Genomic DNA, 18,998 nt, shown 5'->3' with positions numbered 1-18,998 from the left:
CCTAACCTGTTCCTCAAAAAAACAAAAGTTTGTAAAATAAAAATAGTTCAGTCTCAAATTATACAGGATCTCACAAGCATACCTCCAAAGAAATTAAAAGCCAATACTTCATCAATGACAACAACCAAAGAAGGATCTACTGCACAAACAAAACCAACTACCTCTTCAATGAAACAATGCGCACTTCCAACAAATGACTTCTGTCTAGTCCATTCAAATTTTCAAATACAACTGGTGTAAATTGCTATGCAAATGTAGCAATCAATATTTTATTCCAATTGCCACTAATTATTTGAAAACATTTACTTAAACAGTACAGACCAATTTAGTTTGCAAATGTTAGTCCTTCACAGAAATGCAACCAACAATCCTGACAACACCTACACTTTTGCTTGAATAAGGTAGGAATTGGACTACTGTGCTGGAATGTTCAAATTCACTTTAAACACAAGAAGATCCACAAGAATTTCTAATGTACTTACTACAAGTACTGGAAAACAAAAACATACCTATAAATGAAATCTTCCAGATTTCATACATGTGGAAAGATCCATGCACTCTCTGCAACCATGTGGCACAGGAACAAGTCCCTAATGAACGCTTTGTGTATGTATCCATACCCAACTGTGAATCCATACCCAACTGTGAAACCATTCCATTTCAGCAACTTGTACAAAATGCAAAATGCAAACCATGGCAGATTATGTACTACTTGCAATTATGATAATCGTTCCACCTTACAAATACAATCACATAGTGAATCAAATAGTAATGCTTTTGCATTACAGTGCAGATGGTGCTAATGCAAGCTGACTGGATTCACACATGGATAAGTATCACTTGGTAAAAAAACCTTCACAAAAGTAGGCATAATCTACCACGCAGCAGCCACAGCCAATGCAGGTCACTACACTGCATACATTAAAAAGAAGGTTTTGATGGTTCAAATGTAATGATACTTCCATTACTCTAAAACCAAGAGTACCAGCAAATCTTGTAAATGCTTACTTCATATTCTTAAAACCAAAATGTATTCACTAATCTGAGTATACACATCTAAAAAATGTCCTCAATAACCCTTAAATCCGTAAACTAATAGAATAAAACAACAGCTATCTAACAGCGAAAAACTTCAGCAGTTAGAATACGCCAACTGGTACCTAACTACAACCAGAAAACATTTTTCTAAGGAAAACCTGCAACACCCATTACGTATAAAAAATACGTTCAACAACTTCAAAACTATCAACAGTTAGATGCCTGTTGGTGTATTCTAACTGCCCCAAAATTCTGCAACAACCAAACAGATAAATGAATACTGCTACAATTCAACAAGGAATAAACATTTAGAATAGGCCAACTGGTATCCAATTACAACAATAGTACCACCACTTCCAAGCCAAAAACTAAATATTATACCATAAAACCAAAAACCATACACCTATTCAATTCCTCCTACTGAAATCAACCACCAAAAAATATTGTACCATAACGTAGAAAGGTTTTTTTTTTTAAATCCTCGATGGATTTTATTTCCCACAGACCCAATGAGTTTACGAACAAACACAGGAACTGGGCAAATTGCACACTACACTGGTTTGAAGCATAGTGCTTGCAAAGTACTAACTATGAGGGTCGACAAAGTACAGAAATGGCTACTATGCAATGCAATAACTCATTATAAACTACGTTCACTAACATGTGATCTTTTCTTTTATCGCAGAGAATGAAAAAAAAGGTCTGCTCCAATTTCCCATACCATGAAAAAATTGCATACAACCTCAACAAAGCAAACAGTAGGTATACAATGATTGGAGTCACAAACACTGCAACATAACACACCCATGAAAGCAAACACCCGACCACTCACCAGAACCCAATGTGTTTGCTTGCATGGGTGTCTTATGCTGTGGTGGTTGTGGCAGTGCCTACAATCTTGGGTGCATGGCGTGGACAAAACACTGCATACAGCCTCAACAAAAGCAAACAGTGAGTATATAAGTCACAACCACCACAACATAACACACCCATGCAAGCGAACACCTGAACCCTAACTACAACCCAAAATGCCTACAGTCTTAGGTACCAATATTCGGAACACAATCCAACAAACCAACTACCACACACCATGTCCACTGTCCTATAAATACTATTACACTACTGGCAACCAGTACACAAACTTTTGAAAACATACCCCCTATGCAACCCACATACCACAGTCAAAATGTTTGCTTGCATGGGTGCGTTATGCTGCGGTGGTTGTGGCCAGGGCCTGCAGTATTGGGTGCATGGCTATGCACCCAACACTCTAGGCCCTGGCCACAACCACCGCAGCATATGCACCTATGCAAGCAAACACCTGCCAACTGACCACAACCCAAAATCATAACAAAACCACCTCAAACCCTATCCACTTCACTTGACATACTAAGACAGCACAAACCTCTTCAATGCATGCCTTCTCCACCCAATACATGACTAACTACCCAAAACCAATACATCAGAGCATAATTAAATACCCAGTAGTGCGGTCAGTGTTTGGTATGTCCGCGGGCAACCGCGGACTCCATGATCACATCACAGCCTTCTTCAACCTAAACAAATAAGCATTTGACCCATCTCTCACTCCCCCACTCTCTCCAGCCACTCTTCCACGCCAACACACTCCCCAAAATTAGATTTCAGCTCTGTTCCACGCTGCGCTGTCCGCGGATATCCACGATCCAATATGGCGCATGAGGAAAATGTGACGCACCTCATGCTTCACTCCAACCAATCAGCGAACACGTTGCCTGTCCACAGACATGACGTAGGCCTACTGGCCAATCGGTGTCCTGTCCGCAGAGGAAACAGGGAAGTGTGTCCGCGGACAGGACACAGATATCACCAATTTATTTTTTACTTACTTTTTGGTCGTTTTAAAAAAAATTTAAATACTGGACGGATTTTCACCAAATTTACATAAGCATGCTTTCGAGACCAAGTCGCTGCTCCTGCCGCAAATTTGGTGAAAATCCGTCCAGCGGTTTCGACTGTAGGCGTGAGCAAAGTTTTTCTCCAGTCAGTCTATGGGGAAAAAAGAAATTTTGGAACCCCCTATAACTTTGCCCCCCCCCCCACTTGACTAAACGTCACCAAACTTTGCAGAGCGGACCATATACTTTTTTTGCAAAGTTTGGTGAGGATTCGTCCAGGGGGAGCGAAGTTATAAGCCGCCCAAAAAGTGCTCTTCCTACGAGATGAGCAACTTAACCATAACTACACAGGCCGTGTCATAAATATATATATATATATATATATATATACACACACACACACACACACACACACACACGGTGATCCTAGGTCTACTGTTGTATTTTAGAGACAACTAGGTCCCTTTATGGTCTCCGAGGTAGAGGTAGCAAACCTTTGGGGCGGGGGATGGGGGGTTTGGTTCTTTCCCTTTCTTATAGGCGAATAAAAGTCTACATATCACCCATCTCCTCAACATAAGGGAGTGACTCGCCATAGGTCAACAAAGGTTTTATCCAACTACTTATTAATTACTTGGAGTTGGGAACCACTAACATTTTTCTTTGATGTGGTGTGCAGTATCTCCCATTTTAGTTACTTTATTATGCCCAATTTCCTTTAGGGAGGTTGGAAGCGTCAGGGCTTTATACTACAAATGCCAGGTATTACCTTCTCTCTGGTACAAGGTCCCATTTGTGAAAGCACTAAGAGTAAGAACGTGTTTGTAGAATGTCCTGCTTTTGCTGAACATCCTGGTGTGCGTGTGTTTGATTAGATGCATTTAATCAGAGCAATGCAGAAGTAGAAACCTTTGGGATCTGCTACACAACTATGTGCCACCTTACATAAACCTCATAAAAGAGGGTCTTCACCTACTTTAGCTAGAAGTGTGCGTTGGGTTCAGTGGCAGGCCCGCCCACCATCTAGGGAGGCTGGAGCACCCTTCACCCTCCAAGCCAGCTAGGCAGCAGCTTGTAGGGGTGCAGCCCTCCCAAATTACTGAGAGAGTTGCAAGCAGAAGAGAGCACTGTGCCCGGGGTGCAGCAGCAGGAACATGTCAACCCACTCACTTGTGAGAGCAGGAACTGGTTAAACAACCATTAACAGGCAGCAGAAACAAAGTCAATATACCCCCATGATGGGCCAAACACTTAACTACTAAGCACAGCTTTTAGATGTCTCACACCTCCCAATGATTAGCATCGCTTTATGAAACTAGGACAGCTTCTACTTGGACAGCGAGAGGGTGATATCCCTGATTTGAAGCCCAATAAGAAGGGTTAATGTACCTACTGCAGTATCTAGGTTTAACCTGCGTGCCATAAATGCAGTATGTGGGAGGATACAGACATGTTTTCTTGCTCTGTTGGAACCTGTAGTAACCGCACATCACTTTGAGAAGGTATCCTCTGCGATTCCCAGCACAAGCAATTTATGAACACCGACCCCTACAATTCACCTTTATTCTCCATTTTTTCCATGTCAATTGAGACAAGTGAGACAAAGTATGTATGCCCAGGCTAGTGGGTATGCAGGCACTTGGAAAGGTACTGGGTGATCACTTGTGACCCAATTTAAAAAAACAAAAACCAAAAAAAATCCAGCCAACCAACGTCCCAAACAAAACGTTGATGCTGGCTTCACTGGTGGTTGGGTTAGGACTCAAGTAGGTATTGATACATCACCTCTTGTGAAGCTATGGCGCCCCAAGCTTCCTGGCGAGAGGCACGCTTACAGAATATTCCAGACCAGCAGACTGATCACCAGAATAGGTTGAGCAGTGCTTTTTAATAGGAGCCAATTATTAATGCAGCGGCTGTGGTTTTACGCCAGCTTTAAAATTGCATAATACGATGCCATAAAATTGAAATTAGCTAGTAATACGACTTAAAATAGAGATGTTTTTAAAAGGCACATAAGCAAGTTATCTTCCACCACTTAGGATATATATATGATGATGCATTTATAACGCGCCTGTGCACAAGTGTTTCTAGGTGCGACAAGACAAGGTAGGGAGACAAAGGGAGGACGAACAAACATGCTTACTAGGTCTTTTGTTCAGTGCAGCCGGGGTAGCCGGCTCTGGGTAGTGCAAGGAGGCAGGGGATTGTAGGATTACAGATACAACCCCTAAGTGTGCAGAGGCCTGGAGGCAGGGCAGGCGCCTATAGGTCGTGTAGGAGCCTGGTGCACATTGGGTTCTGAAGGTAGCCAGGTGTCCAGTCAGCACAGCAGACAGGCGTGTCAGCAATGGAGAGGTAGAGGGAAAGCAGAAGCTTAAAGGAAGGTCTTGAGCTGCTTCCAGAACCTAAGGTGGTCCTGCTCAAGTTTGAGAGGGGCAGGGAGGCCATTCCAGAGGTAGGCCCCTGCTGAAAATCTATCTCCTGCCTGGAGAAGCGTCTGACCAGAGAGTTGGAGGTAGCTGAGCGAAGGGCTCCTGAAGGAAGATGTTTAGGCAGAGAGAGTTGGATGTAGTGCAGGCCCCGGCCCCAGAAAGCCTTGTGGACAAGCCAGAGGGTCTTGAAAGGGTGCAGCTGGTAGTGAGACTTCTTGGAGAGGTCTGTGATGTGAGGGGAGAAGAAGAGAGTGGAGTTGAAGATGACCCTTAAAGATTTTCTGCCTCACAGGAAGGCGCAGGGAAAGGGCCAAGGAGGGCGGCCAGAGTGAAAGAGGGAAAGCGGGAGCAGGGAGTCCCAATAAGGAGGATCTCTGCCTTGCTGACATTGAGGCAGAGATCACTAAAGGCGCACCATTCCTGAATCGTGGATATACAGTCAGGAATGACCGAGAGAGGAGAGGCAGAGGGAGGCCTGAAGGAGAGCTGTGTGTCACCCGCATAACACTGAAAGTTAGAGGAGAAGGTAGAGATGAGGTGGGCCAAAGGGGCCACATAAAGGTTGCAAAGCCAGGGTGAGAGGATGGATCCCTGGAGAACACCACATGTGGAGAGAAAGTTGGTGGAGAGAAATGACCCCTAGTTGGACCTGAGAGGGATGGTCCAGCAGGACGGGGAGGATAACCATGCTAGGGCAGGGTCCGTGATGCCCAGGTTCTCGCAGAGACAATTGATCAGGATGGCATGATTGACCGTGTCAAAAGCAAAGGAAAGATCAAGGAGGAGGAGGACAGAAGGAAGGCTAAAGTCGAGATTAGTGAGCAGATCTTCACTGGTGTTCAGGAGAGCAGTTTCTGTGCCTCTGACTGCTCTGAAGCCAGACTGATGGTCATGGAGACAACCAACAGATTCAGTGTAGAGAGTTAGCTGGGAGATGACCAGCTTTTTCAAGAGTTTGACCAGGAAAGGAGTGATAGAGATTGGGCGGTAGTTTGCCAGAAAGGAAGGATCAGCAGAAGGTGTCTTCAGGAGGGGGTGCACAAGGGAATGCTTAAGGGGAGAGGGGAAGTTCCAGTGGCAAAAGAGTGATAGCAGAAATCGGCCAATGCAGAGGAGCAGGGGGGCTCCTGCTTGGATGACACTTTCATAGATTGGACTGACTGGTCTAAAAACATCATCAGGAGTGATCACAGAAAGGAGAAAGGAGGAGAGGGAGAGACAGCCACAAGGGGGCCAGGAGAGGTAGTGGGAGGGAGGAGGAGAGAGAGGACAGGATGTCCTGAGTTTTAGAAGTGAAGTGAGAAGCCAGAGCCGTGCAAAGGGACTCTGAGGAAAAAAGAGAGGTGGAAACTGCAACAGGATTGGCCAGCTCCTTGACGATTTTTAACAGTTTGTCCGTGTTGTTAGAGGCGCAGGCTTGGATGTGGGCTCTCTTCTTAGACAGGACACAGAGTCTGAATTGCCTTAAGAGCCGTCGGCAGGCCAGTTTGTCAGAGGAGGTGTCCGCTGCCCTCCACTTCCCCTCAGCCACTCTGCACTTGGGTTTTAGAGTTGCGAGATCGGAATCATACCAAAAGTTGCACTGGAGGTAGGCCTCAGGTGGATTCTCATGACAGGGGCAAGGATATCAAGAGTGTTAGTGATAGAAAGATGCAGGCTAGAGAGGGCTGTGTGAGTGTTAGTCAGCCGCAGGAATTACTTGGAGTTGGAACGCACCAACATTTTTCCTTAACGTGATTTCAGCCTTGCGTCTGAGGGAGGTGGATCATCATAATGAAGAACAAACTGAAGTCCGAACTGGTCGAACAAAGGGCGATTGGAGCATAGAAGGATGCTCACATGGGTTCACGAAAAGAGGAACGATTTATATACTAACTGTCAAAAGAGACCCCTCTATGAGGTTGGGCCAGGGATTCACTGGTCTTGTAGTGGCTCTGACTAATATTGGACGTTTCAAATAACTGGTTCTTGCTGCTGTCAACTAAAGAAGAGTTATCTGAATAATACTAGCCTCCATGCATTCAATAAAATCTATTGGTCTAATTACTACCAAATTGCAATAAAAGGTTTTACATGGTTCTGTGTGATCCTGGTGGTATTTGACCCTCCATGTAATCATTGAGCACCCTTTAAAACGGGGGCAGGCTGGAAAGAGAGGACAAGGGGACAATTGCTCCTCCCTACCCCCCCGAGGCTGGCTGGGCAGTAACTCCCTAGGCCAGAGAAGAAAAATGAACAAAGGAGAAAGGTACAATCTTTCAGAATCCAGCCTCCCTCAAAGAAACTCAGTGCTGCAAGGCCTGCTCGGCTTTTGTTTTGATGGGGTGAGGCACATCTTAATTTCAGCCATGCGTCAGCTATGCCTGGGCAGCCCCCACATGTGGGTCTCCGCAGTGGGCGAGTGAGAGGGAGAAGAGCCTAGGCACAAGGGAACGTTTATACTACCCAGCGGAAATGTACACAGTTGAATGCTGGTTTCTGTGACCCTTGACGGTAAGGTTGATACCACTGCGGCTCATACAACATTGATCCGTTACAGCCCTCAGCAGCATATCAGGATTCCTACTTAGCAAGGAAGTAAGGGTCCATTATCATCAAATTTTGAATGACACCTAGAACACTCATATGGCCATTAAAAGACACCCATTCAAATCAACAACAGATTCACATAGACACAGTCACATGACCACAGTTGCATACTTCTACATAGAATATACTTAGTCACAAATTAATTTAAACACATCACCACAGTTACACATACCTAACAAACAGGAGGATAGCTCAGCGGTAGCGTGCTCGACTTGGAAACAAGAGGACACGGAGCAACACAGGTTCGATCCCTGGGTCCGCGCTTAGAAACCTCTGGGTATTAAGCGCGTTATAAATAACCTATCATATCATATCAAACACACTTCACCTTCCTTGGCAATACAAATGCATTTGATGGATCACTCCATCCCCAGATCACAGGCAGACTCCCTTGCAGTTCCTGATGCTTCCATGAACTGAAATATGTGACCAACTTTTAAAGAAGCTGGCCATCCTCGGAGGCCCACCTCCAAGGCCAGGCACCCACGTCTCTGCCTCTTCACACTTTTGCAGCACTGGCGATCAGTGCAGGCCAACAACATCCACCATGGCCAAGTTGGCCACCCTGCGGCATTCACCTCGAATTGACGCCCTTTGAAAAACAATATAAAGGTGTTGGCCTTGTACTGTCCCCGAAGCCACAGTAACCACCCGAGCTCGTAATCAAGATTATTTGCACTGCTTCTCCTTACAAAGTGTTCTCACTTTTCGGATGCAAACGTTAATATTTAAAAACTGTATATAGATTTTGGTATGTATGTTACAAACAACTGGAAGGGCTTCAAAACAGCACATTAGGATGTACCTTGTGAAATGCGCTCTATAAAGTAATGAGATAGTTTCACCATGTCACAAGGTAGACAGAGAATGTGGGTTAGTCAACTGGCGTCACCAAAACGGAGCTTCTTGTAACAATATGCAGATTCATTTCAATGATTAACAGAACACGATTTCCACCTGCTTGCTTCACTGGTCTCACTAAATAGGCGAATACATTATGTTTTAAAAGGCTCCAATTAAGAAAGCAGCTCCTTACTTGCTCGGATGGACGCGAGTTATGAGAGGAGACTTCCTTGTTGAAAGGGTGGAACAATTAAAGAGATGTGAAAGGAAGAGCTAGAGTCCATTCAGTCGGTGACGCCCAAGAGTTCACAGTTATCAGTATGAACATACCGGTGAGAGGAGCTAATCGGTGCATGCCGGCATTAGTACGCGAAGATAACTGAGGGGGAACTAGAGCTGCTGGTAACTTTCAGTGCGTGGGTAGTCAGGGGCGGAGGGTCATCTGCTGCAATTTCTCCCTTACGTCTCCATCCCCAGTTCCACAAGCATAACTAACCCCCAATAGAAACCCACGAGAGGGCCAGAGGCACGAGTCCAACTGTGTGCCCACTACACATTCGTTGATCAAGTTACAAAAAGCTAAAAAACATAACTTTAGTATAAAACCTAAATTCAAAACATTTTGTATAAATGCAATAACACATTGCAAGACCGCTCTGGGCACATGCAAGTTTGAAACCAGATTACCGGTTCCAAATTGAGGGAAACGAACTGCTTGCATAAGTACAGCATTGTCCCATAATCGCTTTTAAGGGAGCGGTCCAATCATACTCCGATTTATAACACGAGAATGATCATGTATATTCCAACTCAAAGAACGCGTTCCATTCGGTATATTGCATGTCTCAACCTTAAATTGCGAAACGCATCAAAACAACGCCTATTTTCACAGTGCTTGTAGCGTGCCAATAGTAATGAACACAAACGTCACCGCATAAGGGGCACGGCTCACTCTTTGACAAGTTGTAGGGGCCAAAGTAAATCTACAAATAAAGCTTATCACTTAAGCCGCCTCTGCGGGGGACCACAGACTACATTAGAGGGCGGCACGGTGACTGGGCAGGCAACCGCAAACCCCCCCGCCCCTCCAAGTGGCAACGAAGGTACAATACAGGAAGTGTCAGGGAATATCAGGAAAAGTGCGTGCTGATCGCTCACCTGCAGCCCTTTAGAAATCCCGTTGCTCTTGCACATCCCGTTCTTCCGAGAGCCCGCTTTCACGAGGCAGCAGTGTCCGTTGCCGAGAGTGTGAAGCTGTACGTCTGCCATGAAACGGGCCGGTGAGGGAGTATGCGGCGGCGGAGGAGGCTCACTGCGGGCTGGGCGCGCTGAGCAAGTCGGCACTGCAGGCAGGGGAACGAAAGGCAGAAGGAAGCAACCCGCCTGTCCGGCTTTTCCAGCAGTAGCGAGGGGCGGGGGCAGAGGCTCGCCCTCCTTCCGTACACTGAACGACCGTCACCTTTGCACACCTCCTGGGCGGCGCAGTGCTAGGAAACCCGGGTGACATGGCAACGGAAGCGGGGTGGCTCCCGGTCGCTGCGGCGGCCCGGCTGCAGCCCTAGGCTGCTGGGGCGGGTCCCCGCGAAGACCTCCCGCAGGGTCGCCTCACGGTGCTGATGCCGCAGCCCGGGCCCTCCGCAAGTGGGCGGGATAAGAGGAAGCGAGGACATTCAAACACTTGAGATCACATTCTAAACAGGCCGCCGAACTGCGAAGCTGTCCCAGGCACCAGCCAGAAGTCAGAGACCAGCTCGGGAAAGCTGGACGAATGCTCGCCACAATAGAAATCATGCAGCTTTCTAGGAAAAGTGAGGGAGGCCGTTTATTTTCTGGATAGGTATATTCAAGTGGGAGGCCTAGCTAGGAATATAGCCCAAAGTGGTCTGGAAGAATGAGAACATTACAGGTAACATTATAATGGAAAGGTTACAATTTGGGTACCAGGACTGGAAATGTGGCAGTAGTTTGGCTGGGGGGGGGAATCCGAGGGGGGTGGTGGAATGGGGGAGGGGGGGTTCATCATGACGATATTTGGTTCTAAGACGAAAGGATTGATATTTTATTTCTATCGGCTCGTACACAAGTGTTTCAGAGCGCGACAAGGGAGGGGGAACAGGGGAGAACAAAGCGGCGATCTTACTAGGCCCAGTAACATTAAGAACGCACAAGTGCATGGGAGAGTGGGATGGGAAAAGTGCATGGAAGGGTGGAGAAGTGGAAAGTGCGAAGTAGAAGAGAAACAGATAAATAATAGTAAATAAATAATAAATGCAGCAAACAGTGGTAGTGCAGCCAGCAATTTGCAAGTCCTAGGTTTAAGGCAGCAGACAGGGTAGATCTGATAAGTGGAGGAAGAAAAAGGGTGGGGGGCTGTATTGGTACAGATACAGACCCCAGTGCAAGGGGTGGCCCGGAGGCAGTGTGGTAGGGTGAGCAGGTACCTGGGCCCCGGAGAACAGAGGATGGCCAGGTGCACGGTGCCAAGAGAGAACAGATCAGCAGGGGAGAGTGGGAGCGAAGGCAGAAGAAAAGAGGAAGGCCTTGAGGTACTTCCCGAACCAGAGATGGTTTCCCTCAAGTTTTAGAGTGGCATGGAAGTTGTTCCAGAGGGAGGCCCAAGCTGAAGACCGAGATCTCTAACCAATGCAACAGCCTGTCTACTAACACAACACAATATTTGAGCAATCTATGTGACCTCACAGGCCCTATAATGTCCAAACCCACTCGTACCCAAGGCATGGAACGAATAGACATCAAGATCATGGGGTCTACTCTCGTAGCATACCCTTTGGTGATGCCTTCACACTCTGTGCACTCCCGGGCAACTCTTTCAACATGCATAGCTATACCTGGCCACCAATAGTCTTAACAGTTGTTTGGTTTTGGACATTCCCTGATGTCCTTCATGAGCCATCTCAGATTTTTTTCCTGAACCTCTGCTGGAGGAAACCACTTGTCTCCCCTTAAAACCAAACATTATTTTATTAAAAGCTCATCAACTAGATGTATGATAGCATCAGGAATTGGCCCTTTTTTAATTTGAGTCTTTAAACCAACCTCCAGTCTCTCCTTGACGTTAACCATCACCACATCAGTTAACATAGCCTCGCACCACTCACTCACTGATACCACTTATTGATTGACACTCAAAACTTGCTCTTCCTTATCTTCATCATCCTCCTCTTCTATCACATTTGTCAACCTTGAAAGACCATCCGCTGCCTTGTTCCTTACACCTGGAAGATCCACTTTCTCACAGTTGTATTCCTGTAAACTCGCTACCCACTTATGAATCCTGGATGATACCTTATCCCAACCCTTCGTGGTGAGAATCTCTTTCAGAGGTTTGTGATCGGATCTCACTGTAAACTTTACACCCCATAAAAAGGAGCAACATTTCCCAATAGCCCATTTGATCGCCAATAGTTCTTTTTCAATAGTGTAATAATTCATTTCAGCGCACCTCAAAACCCCTGAACCAAACTCAACGGTGGACTCTCCTCCTGTCATGATGCCTACACCGGGGCATCCGGATCAAGTCCAATAGCCCCGGGAGCAGGCATCCAGATACTTGTTAAAACCCCAGCAGCCCCGGCTGGGGGCTGTTTGGGTTCAGTCCTGGCGCCTTAGGCGCCAGGCTCATTTTAGAAACCAGTCCTGGCACCAGGCTCATAAACATTACTTACCTCATGCTATTTTTTACTCGGGTGTGGTTCTGGGGAACTTCTTACCTGGAACTACTTTGGAGGCTATTTAAACCGCGCCCGAACAGCAGCACACGCTTCGCGTTATTCTGCATCCTGCAGCGTAATGCTCACCGTGCCTGCAAGTCAGCATCCAGTCTTCTGCCACGCCCGCCTCGAATCCGGAGCTCCTAGAAAAACGGGAAAAAGGAAGAAAAGGTTAGATTACGGACATTATTTTAATTCCTTACCTGATTCCGGATCCAGCACATCTCCGAGCCTGGAAAGGACATTATTCCAGCACGCGTCGCATCGCCAGCAGCAGCGCCGCGTTATACTCACCAGTCCACAGCATCTTTCGACTCGGTGCTGCCTCCATCATTTTCTTCGTCAAACTCCAGCACCTGAGTGAAAACAAAAGAAACAACAAGGTGAGCGAAGAGAGCCGACAAATACAATCTCTTACCACGATAGGCTTACCTGATTTACCACTGGAGGCATTACCCTTTAATACGCTTCATCTTCATATGCCGCACCTATAAAGGGAGAGAAAACAACAAGTTAAACTCATGCAACTTTTACCGGACAGTGTTGGGTAATACAGACTCTTACCTGAACGCCATCAGCTGCCTCCAGGCAACATTCTTTTGAACCAGCTGCAATTCAACAAGGGAATGGAACAAGAGTGAACATCAGACATATTGAACTCTTTGAACTTTATAAATCCCAGAGTCAATATTCCTCCGGAACTCCTCCAGTACCTTCAAACCAGTGAAGTAACTGGTATCTACGCGCCCCTGCATGCCATGCAGGATGGAGAGCTCATCATTTAAAAACATATGGTGAGGTTACTAAAAGGGGATATCGGAGGAGACAAGTGGGGAGAACGAGAACAGTGGGAGGGGGCCAGCACTAAAATCCACGGGTGGCTAAATCCCTTTCTCCACTTGCAGGAGAATACTTCTACGGATCAAGCAGATGAGATTAGGCAGGCCAGTCCAGACAGTCATCTAGGCATTACGCATCACGTTGGTGGAGACCACAGCTGTCCGGGTCCGATCGACGCCCCTGTGGGAACCAGGTGAGCATAACACCTTCTGTTTTCTGGGAAAGTACAGTGCCCAACCCATGATTGCTGGCATCTGTTAGTACACTTTTTCTCCCCGAATCAAAATTGCTCAATGTGGGAGCTTTTGCCAAAGCTAATTTTGCCTCCTGAAATTCTTATTCACATTGTTAATTCCATTGGAATCTGACCCTTTCTTAATCAAGCTTCTCATGCTAATAGATTTTTCTGCCAACCCTGGAATACGTTTGACGTAATATTCAGCCATGCCAAGAAAAGACAATTTTTTTATTTGTCTGTGGGACTGGGAAGATGTACAATATTATTCACTAAACTCATTTTTGGTGTAATGCCTTTCTCAGAAATTTCATGACCCAAGTTCTCGATTACTGACTTGCTAAACTTACATTTCTCCTTGCTCAAGGTCAAACCAGCATTCATAAAAATATTGAGAACTTTGCTCAATCTGACATCATGCTCTTCTTGACTTCCCCCATAAACCAGAACATCTTCTTGTTCAATGTTGTGCAACAGTTGGTACGTTATACGCTGAAAAACAGTGGCAGCAGACACTAAACCAAAAAGCATGCGCCTACACTGAAATAAACCTTCTGTAGTAATAAAGGCTATAATGCTCCAGGAAGATGGATGCAAAACAATCTGATGATATGCCGATTTCAAATGTAAGGTACTCATCAATTTGTTCCTGCGATGGTTCCTAACATTCCTGAAATATTGGGTAAAGTATGCCTGTCTGGTATTACACATTGATTCACAGACCTAAGATCAAATTAGAACCATAACTTACCTTTGGGTTTGTGCACTACCACTAAAGGAGAGACCCACTCGGATGCCTCAATTCTCTCGATCACCCCTGGCCTTTCCATGGTTTCTAGTTCCTCTTTTTCTGCAGTTCTAATTGACAATGGTACAGGCCTTTGTTTTAGTACAATTGGAACTGAATTGTTTTTTACTCAATTCTGTGCATGAAACCTTTCAAATGACCTAATTCTTCACGAAACGCTTGTTGGCAGAGATCGCTTACCTTTTCAATTGCATAAACTGTCTCATCTGCATTAGGGTCAAGTTTTATCTTTAACCTTTTTTGGTGTGACCAACTTAAAAGTGGGTTGTTACCTTTCTTCGATACACTTTCCCCTTGGCTGACCTGTTCTTAAATTTCATAGTTGTCCAAAACCAACCTTACCTTTAAATCCAATTCTTTTACTACCCTATGCTACGAGTTTGATGTCAACAGCATAGAGTGAGAATTTTTCTTACATTTGCATAAAAAATGGACTTGGGCATTAGGGTATACTTTGCCCCAGAATCAATCACCATACTAATATTCAATCCTTCAATCTCAATGGTGCACATAGGTTTTTCCATGTCCGCATCATCTCCAATCTGTGTGTGTGATCATCTAAGGTGCCATTAACAAGACATGTACTTTCATCAATATTTCACACAATTCATCAATACAATTGACATTGTCGGGATTGGTTTTGCAACAGGACGTAAAATGACCTCTCCTGTTACATCTTTTTCACACAGCTTTGCTGGCTGGGCATTTGTCACTGCTCGCAATATGAAAAAGACTGTTACAACAAAAACATCTTCTGTCATCCTTCTTGTCTTCATCCTCTTTTTCTTCTTACTAAATTTCTTCCTCACACCATCTCTTTTTACATTCTGTTTCTTCTTGTCAGTTCTCCTTAATTGTACAGCTGACATTTCCATAACCTCCCCAGTTCTCTTAATATCCTGTTCAGTTCTCTTCTCCAACTTTTTCACGCATTTATGGGTGTGTTCCTCTTCATTTGCCACCCTGAGTACATCATCAATTGAGGGATTACTTTTGAACCACAAAGCCTCTCTTATTTACAGCATGAATCGGTCTCGTAATCTTTAATTCAGGGTACTGCCGACCTCGCATGATGCCGCTAAACCTCTAAGAGCTATGATATATTGCTCCACAGATTCTCCATTTTGTTGTTTCCTTTTGCAGAAATTGTATCTCTCTAAAATTATGCTTACTGACTTTACATAATGTTTATCTAACATTTTTATGCGCTTCTCATATTCTGCGAGACCTGTTGATTCATCTAACGAAAGTGATGGTAGGTTTTCAAATTGCTCTTGGCCATAATTCCCCAAACAGTGCATTAAAAGACATTTCTTTCTTTCACCAGCGAAGTTCAAACCATGTACGGCAAGGACATAATGTTCAACGCGTTTTTTCCACCTCTTCCAGGTTATGTTGGACTTCCAAGAAATAGTTTGGAGGAGGTACACCTTGTAGAGCCGTATTGCCAGCAGGAGAAAATGTTATATTGAGGTATGGCGTGTTTTGGGGAATGATACTCCGATAGTTCAACAAAAGTCTGCTTTCTAAGGTGCAAGAGCAGACAAGGCTTTAATTTGTGTGGAGATGCAGAAGAAAAAGCCTCAATGTCATGAAAAGTCTCTTTCCGCCTTAAAATAATAAAATAAAATAATAAAAGGGAGGTATTATTTTACACTTAAAAATGTAGGCAGCGTGCAGTATTCATAAACTGCACACAAAACGGTGCTCTGTGATCTGTTGATGCCCGTTTCAACGGCAACAAACTGGCGCTGGGGACCTTTCCCTCGGACAGAAAGCGCAACGCTGTCTCGCACATGTGCTATGGTGCAGTGTTTGTTGATGCTGGTTGCCTGGACAACCAAGATGGCGGCATGTATTCTGGCGCACAAATGTCCATTCCACTAAAGTGGAGGCTTGAATCAATGGCAGAGCAAATGCTGCCTTGCGCACTTGTACCGGTCCGTGCTCGGGCCCTGCAGGGCCTATCCTAGTGCATAGTGCCTCCATTTTATGGATCTGGGCTGCGCAGCGCCTTTCCTCTTTTGTTGCCTTCTTGTGCCTTCTCGAGCTGGACCTTATGGCAAGCCCTTTCCGTCTGGTAAACGTGAAGTTAATTTCACACACTTAAGCTACTCCGTGGGGTTCTCTCAGCGACACTCGTCGTCAGAGAAAGTCAGGAGACCCTGGTAAGCTTCTCAGTCTTCTTTATTGTAAGTACAATATTAGCCCCACCAGAAACAACTGGATGTATACATATATATATAACTCAACTCACTCCTAGAACTGCATTCTTCTCTTAAAGATTAAATTCCAAATTCTATTCTAGCTTACCACACATGCTAACTCAACACTCTACACAGTAAAATACTACACCCTTGTATTAGAAGCTATCAGCTCGCTGACCCATAGGGCCCCAAAGTAGGCCAGCACGAAAGCTTCCCTGGATAACTTGGTCTCATATGAACATATTTCTCCCAGCTTTGTTATTAATGTTTTTAGCTTTTCAAAATTCAGGGGTCGTGTCTTGTCTTTTGCTGGCCCCTCTACTTTGCCCTACCCCTTAGAAGCATAATCTTATTAGTGCGCTGTGGGTTGGGTCTTTCCCCCGTGGCTTTCTTCACAAAATATGCTCTGGCTGCTAGATGCATCCTAGCCCATGCCTTCTTTTTATTATGGCTATAAACTCATGCAACACATTTGTTGACCTCTATCTCATTTAAGTCTTCTGGGTTTGCGACATTTGTAATGTCTTATTCTGTGGACAGGCCCTTACTGTGTTGTTTGGCTGTCTTTCCTGCCAATGCTTTTTGGCCAGCTCCATCAAAACCATTGTGGGGGCCTCTGAGTGTCTGGCAGGGAGTGGTCCTCAGTAGGCACCTTTCTCTGAGGTGCGCTTGTCATCCGCTGATTTCTTCTCCTGGCCTCGGTCGTTCGGCGCGTCACCGGTGACCGCACTGTAGACAGTAAGACACTCAACGATATCTACAGCACCATACAAATATGGATGGCAAAGCATGGTCTATGTCTTAATGACGAAAAGACTGAACTGTGTAGTGATTTGGTTTCTTTGTTGCTTTTGTTAGTATGAGTACAATGTTGGGTGAGTGACATAGAATGCTGCCTGTGACAATGTTATTGTATGGTTGAGAGTTCCGAGTGAGTCAGTTGGAGATATGTAGCTTACCTGACAGGATGCCAGTGCATGTTACCTGAGGCTCTGAGGAACTTGACATAATAAATCCAATATAATGTACTGGAACTTCAATAACGAAGCAACTGGAACCCCAAACTTTACAATGGCAATGAGGACGCTAGCTGTGCTGGGGGCACAGCACTAAGGATGGGACATGCACCGCCCCCCCAACCAAAGAAGATCCTCTCAGGTAGGGGCAGCGTTTTATGCATACTTAAGCTGGATCCTGAGGTGCAAAATGTAGGAGATGCCAGGGTTTAGGGCCAGGGTGCCTACCAGCTGACAAGCAGACTAAGAACAGCTTGATCAGGAGACTGTGAGGGTAAATGAACATTGGAGGGGCTAAGAGCCCAGTAACACTTATGGAGGGGCTTGGAGCCCATTGAGCGAACTTTGGAGGGGTTTGGAGCCCAGACGCAGCGTTTTGAGGAGATATAACTGCACTTAGGAGGGGCTTGGAGCCCGTTAACTGAAATTGGATGGGTTGTAAACTCCTTACTGAGCAGTTGGAGGGGCCAGTGAGTGTAACAGCTTAAGAGGTGCTGGTGAATGCTGCAGCGCTTACCTGGGGCATGTGTCTTGGTCTGGCACTGTGAAGCAAGTTGGACCATGTGCAAGGTACATGTTGGCGGCGTGCTGGTGACCAGTGGGGAGCACGTTGGATACGTTTTGTCCGTTGTGGGTGTCTGTTGGTGGAGAAGGCCAACGTGTGCAGAGCAGGAGGAAGGGGTTTCTGTGCGGCGAGGGACCTGGAGGGCAGCAGCGGTACTGCAGGGGAAGAGACCGTTGGTTTTCTCAGCTCAGTGCTCTCCTGTGTCCCTTCAAAAATAGTGACATCAGAGCGAGTGCCTGAGGGGTAGGCGAAGCGTTGGAATGCTGGCAGTGCAAGGCGTTCAGGAGAAGCATCTACTATTGTATAGACGGTTAAAGGAAGGAACCTTCCAACGTGAGGCCATGGCATGACGAACATTTCTGGGAAGAGCTGGAACACTGTAACATGAGACAGTGTGTATTCCGTGAGCAGGTCGCATAACGGATTGAGGGAGAGGAGCGGAAAAACTGCAGTTTGGGGCAGTTGATGCCACGTTGGAAGCAGCGCAGGTAGCCAAGGCTGCGTTATGACCAATGGAAGCGGAAGGGGGTGAGGCGAATTCTGCGGTCATGGTTTTGGGGCCAGCAGGGAGCAACATTACAACTGGTGCAGCAGGTGTAGGCGATCAGTTGCAGCACATCATTCACAGACTGTCAGGAGATTTGTGACTTGGTCGAGAGACCAGCTGGTGTGGCGCTGTGTCCCCTAAGGTACTTTACTTTATTTGGGTGCTGGCTGGAGGAGCAAAGAATGAAGGCAAATGGGGCTGTGTTCCCCAAAGGTACTTTTGTTGTAATGGAAGCTGGCAGCAGAGGCAGCATACAAAGATGTTTGG

General features: G+C 45.8%; 1 protein-coding gene across 1 annotated transcript in view; it reads right to left on the bottom strand.

The window, feature by feature from the left end:
• Positions 1–10,441, bottom strand: part of LOC138467978 (serine palmitoyltransferase 3-like) — a 1,426,144-nt gene extending 1,415,703 nt beyond the window's left edge. Inside the window, exon 1 of the mRNA XM_069608333.1 lies at positions 9,941–10,441. Coding sequence (XP_069464434.1) covers positions 9,941–10,051 — 111 coding nt within the window. The 5' untranslated portion in view covers positions 10,052–10,441. The remainder of the gene's footprint in view (positions 1–9,940) is intronic.
• Positions 10,442–18,998: the final 8,557 nt, after the last annotated feature.

This window comes from Ambystoma mexicanum, chromosome 4q, assembly GCF_040938575.1.
Source record: "Ambystoma mexicanum isolate Mex_15411 chromosome 4q, UKY_AmexF1_1, whole genome shotgun sequence".
NCBI classification, from domain to species: Eukaryota; Metazoa; Chordata; class Amphibia; order Caudata; family Ambystomatidae; genus Ambystoma; species Ambystoma mexicanum.
This window is presented reverse-complemented; position numbering and strand designations above follow the sequence as displayed.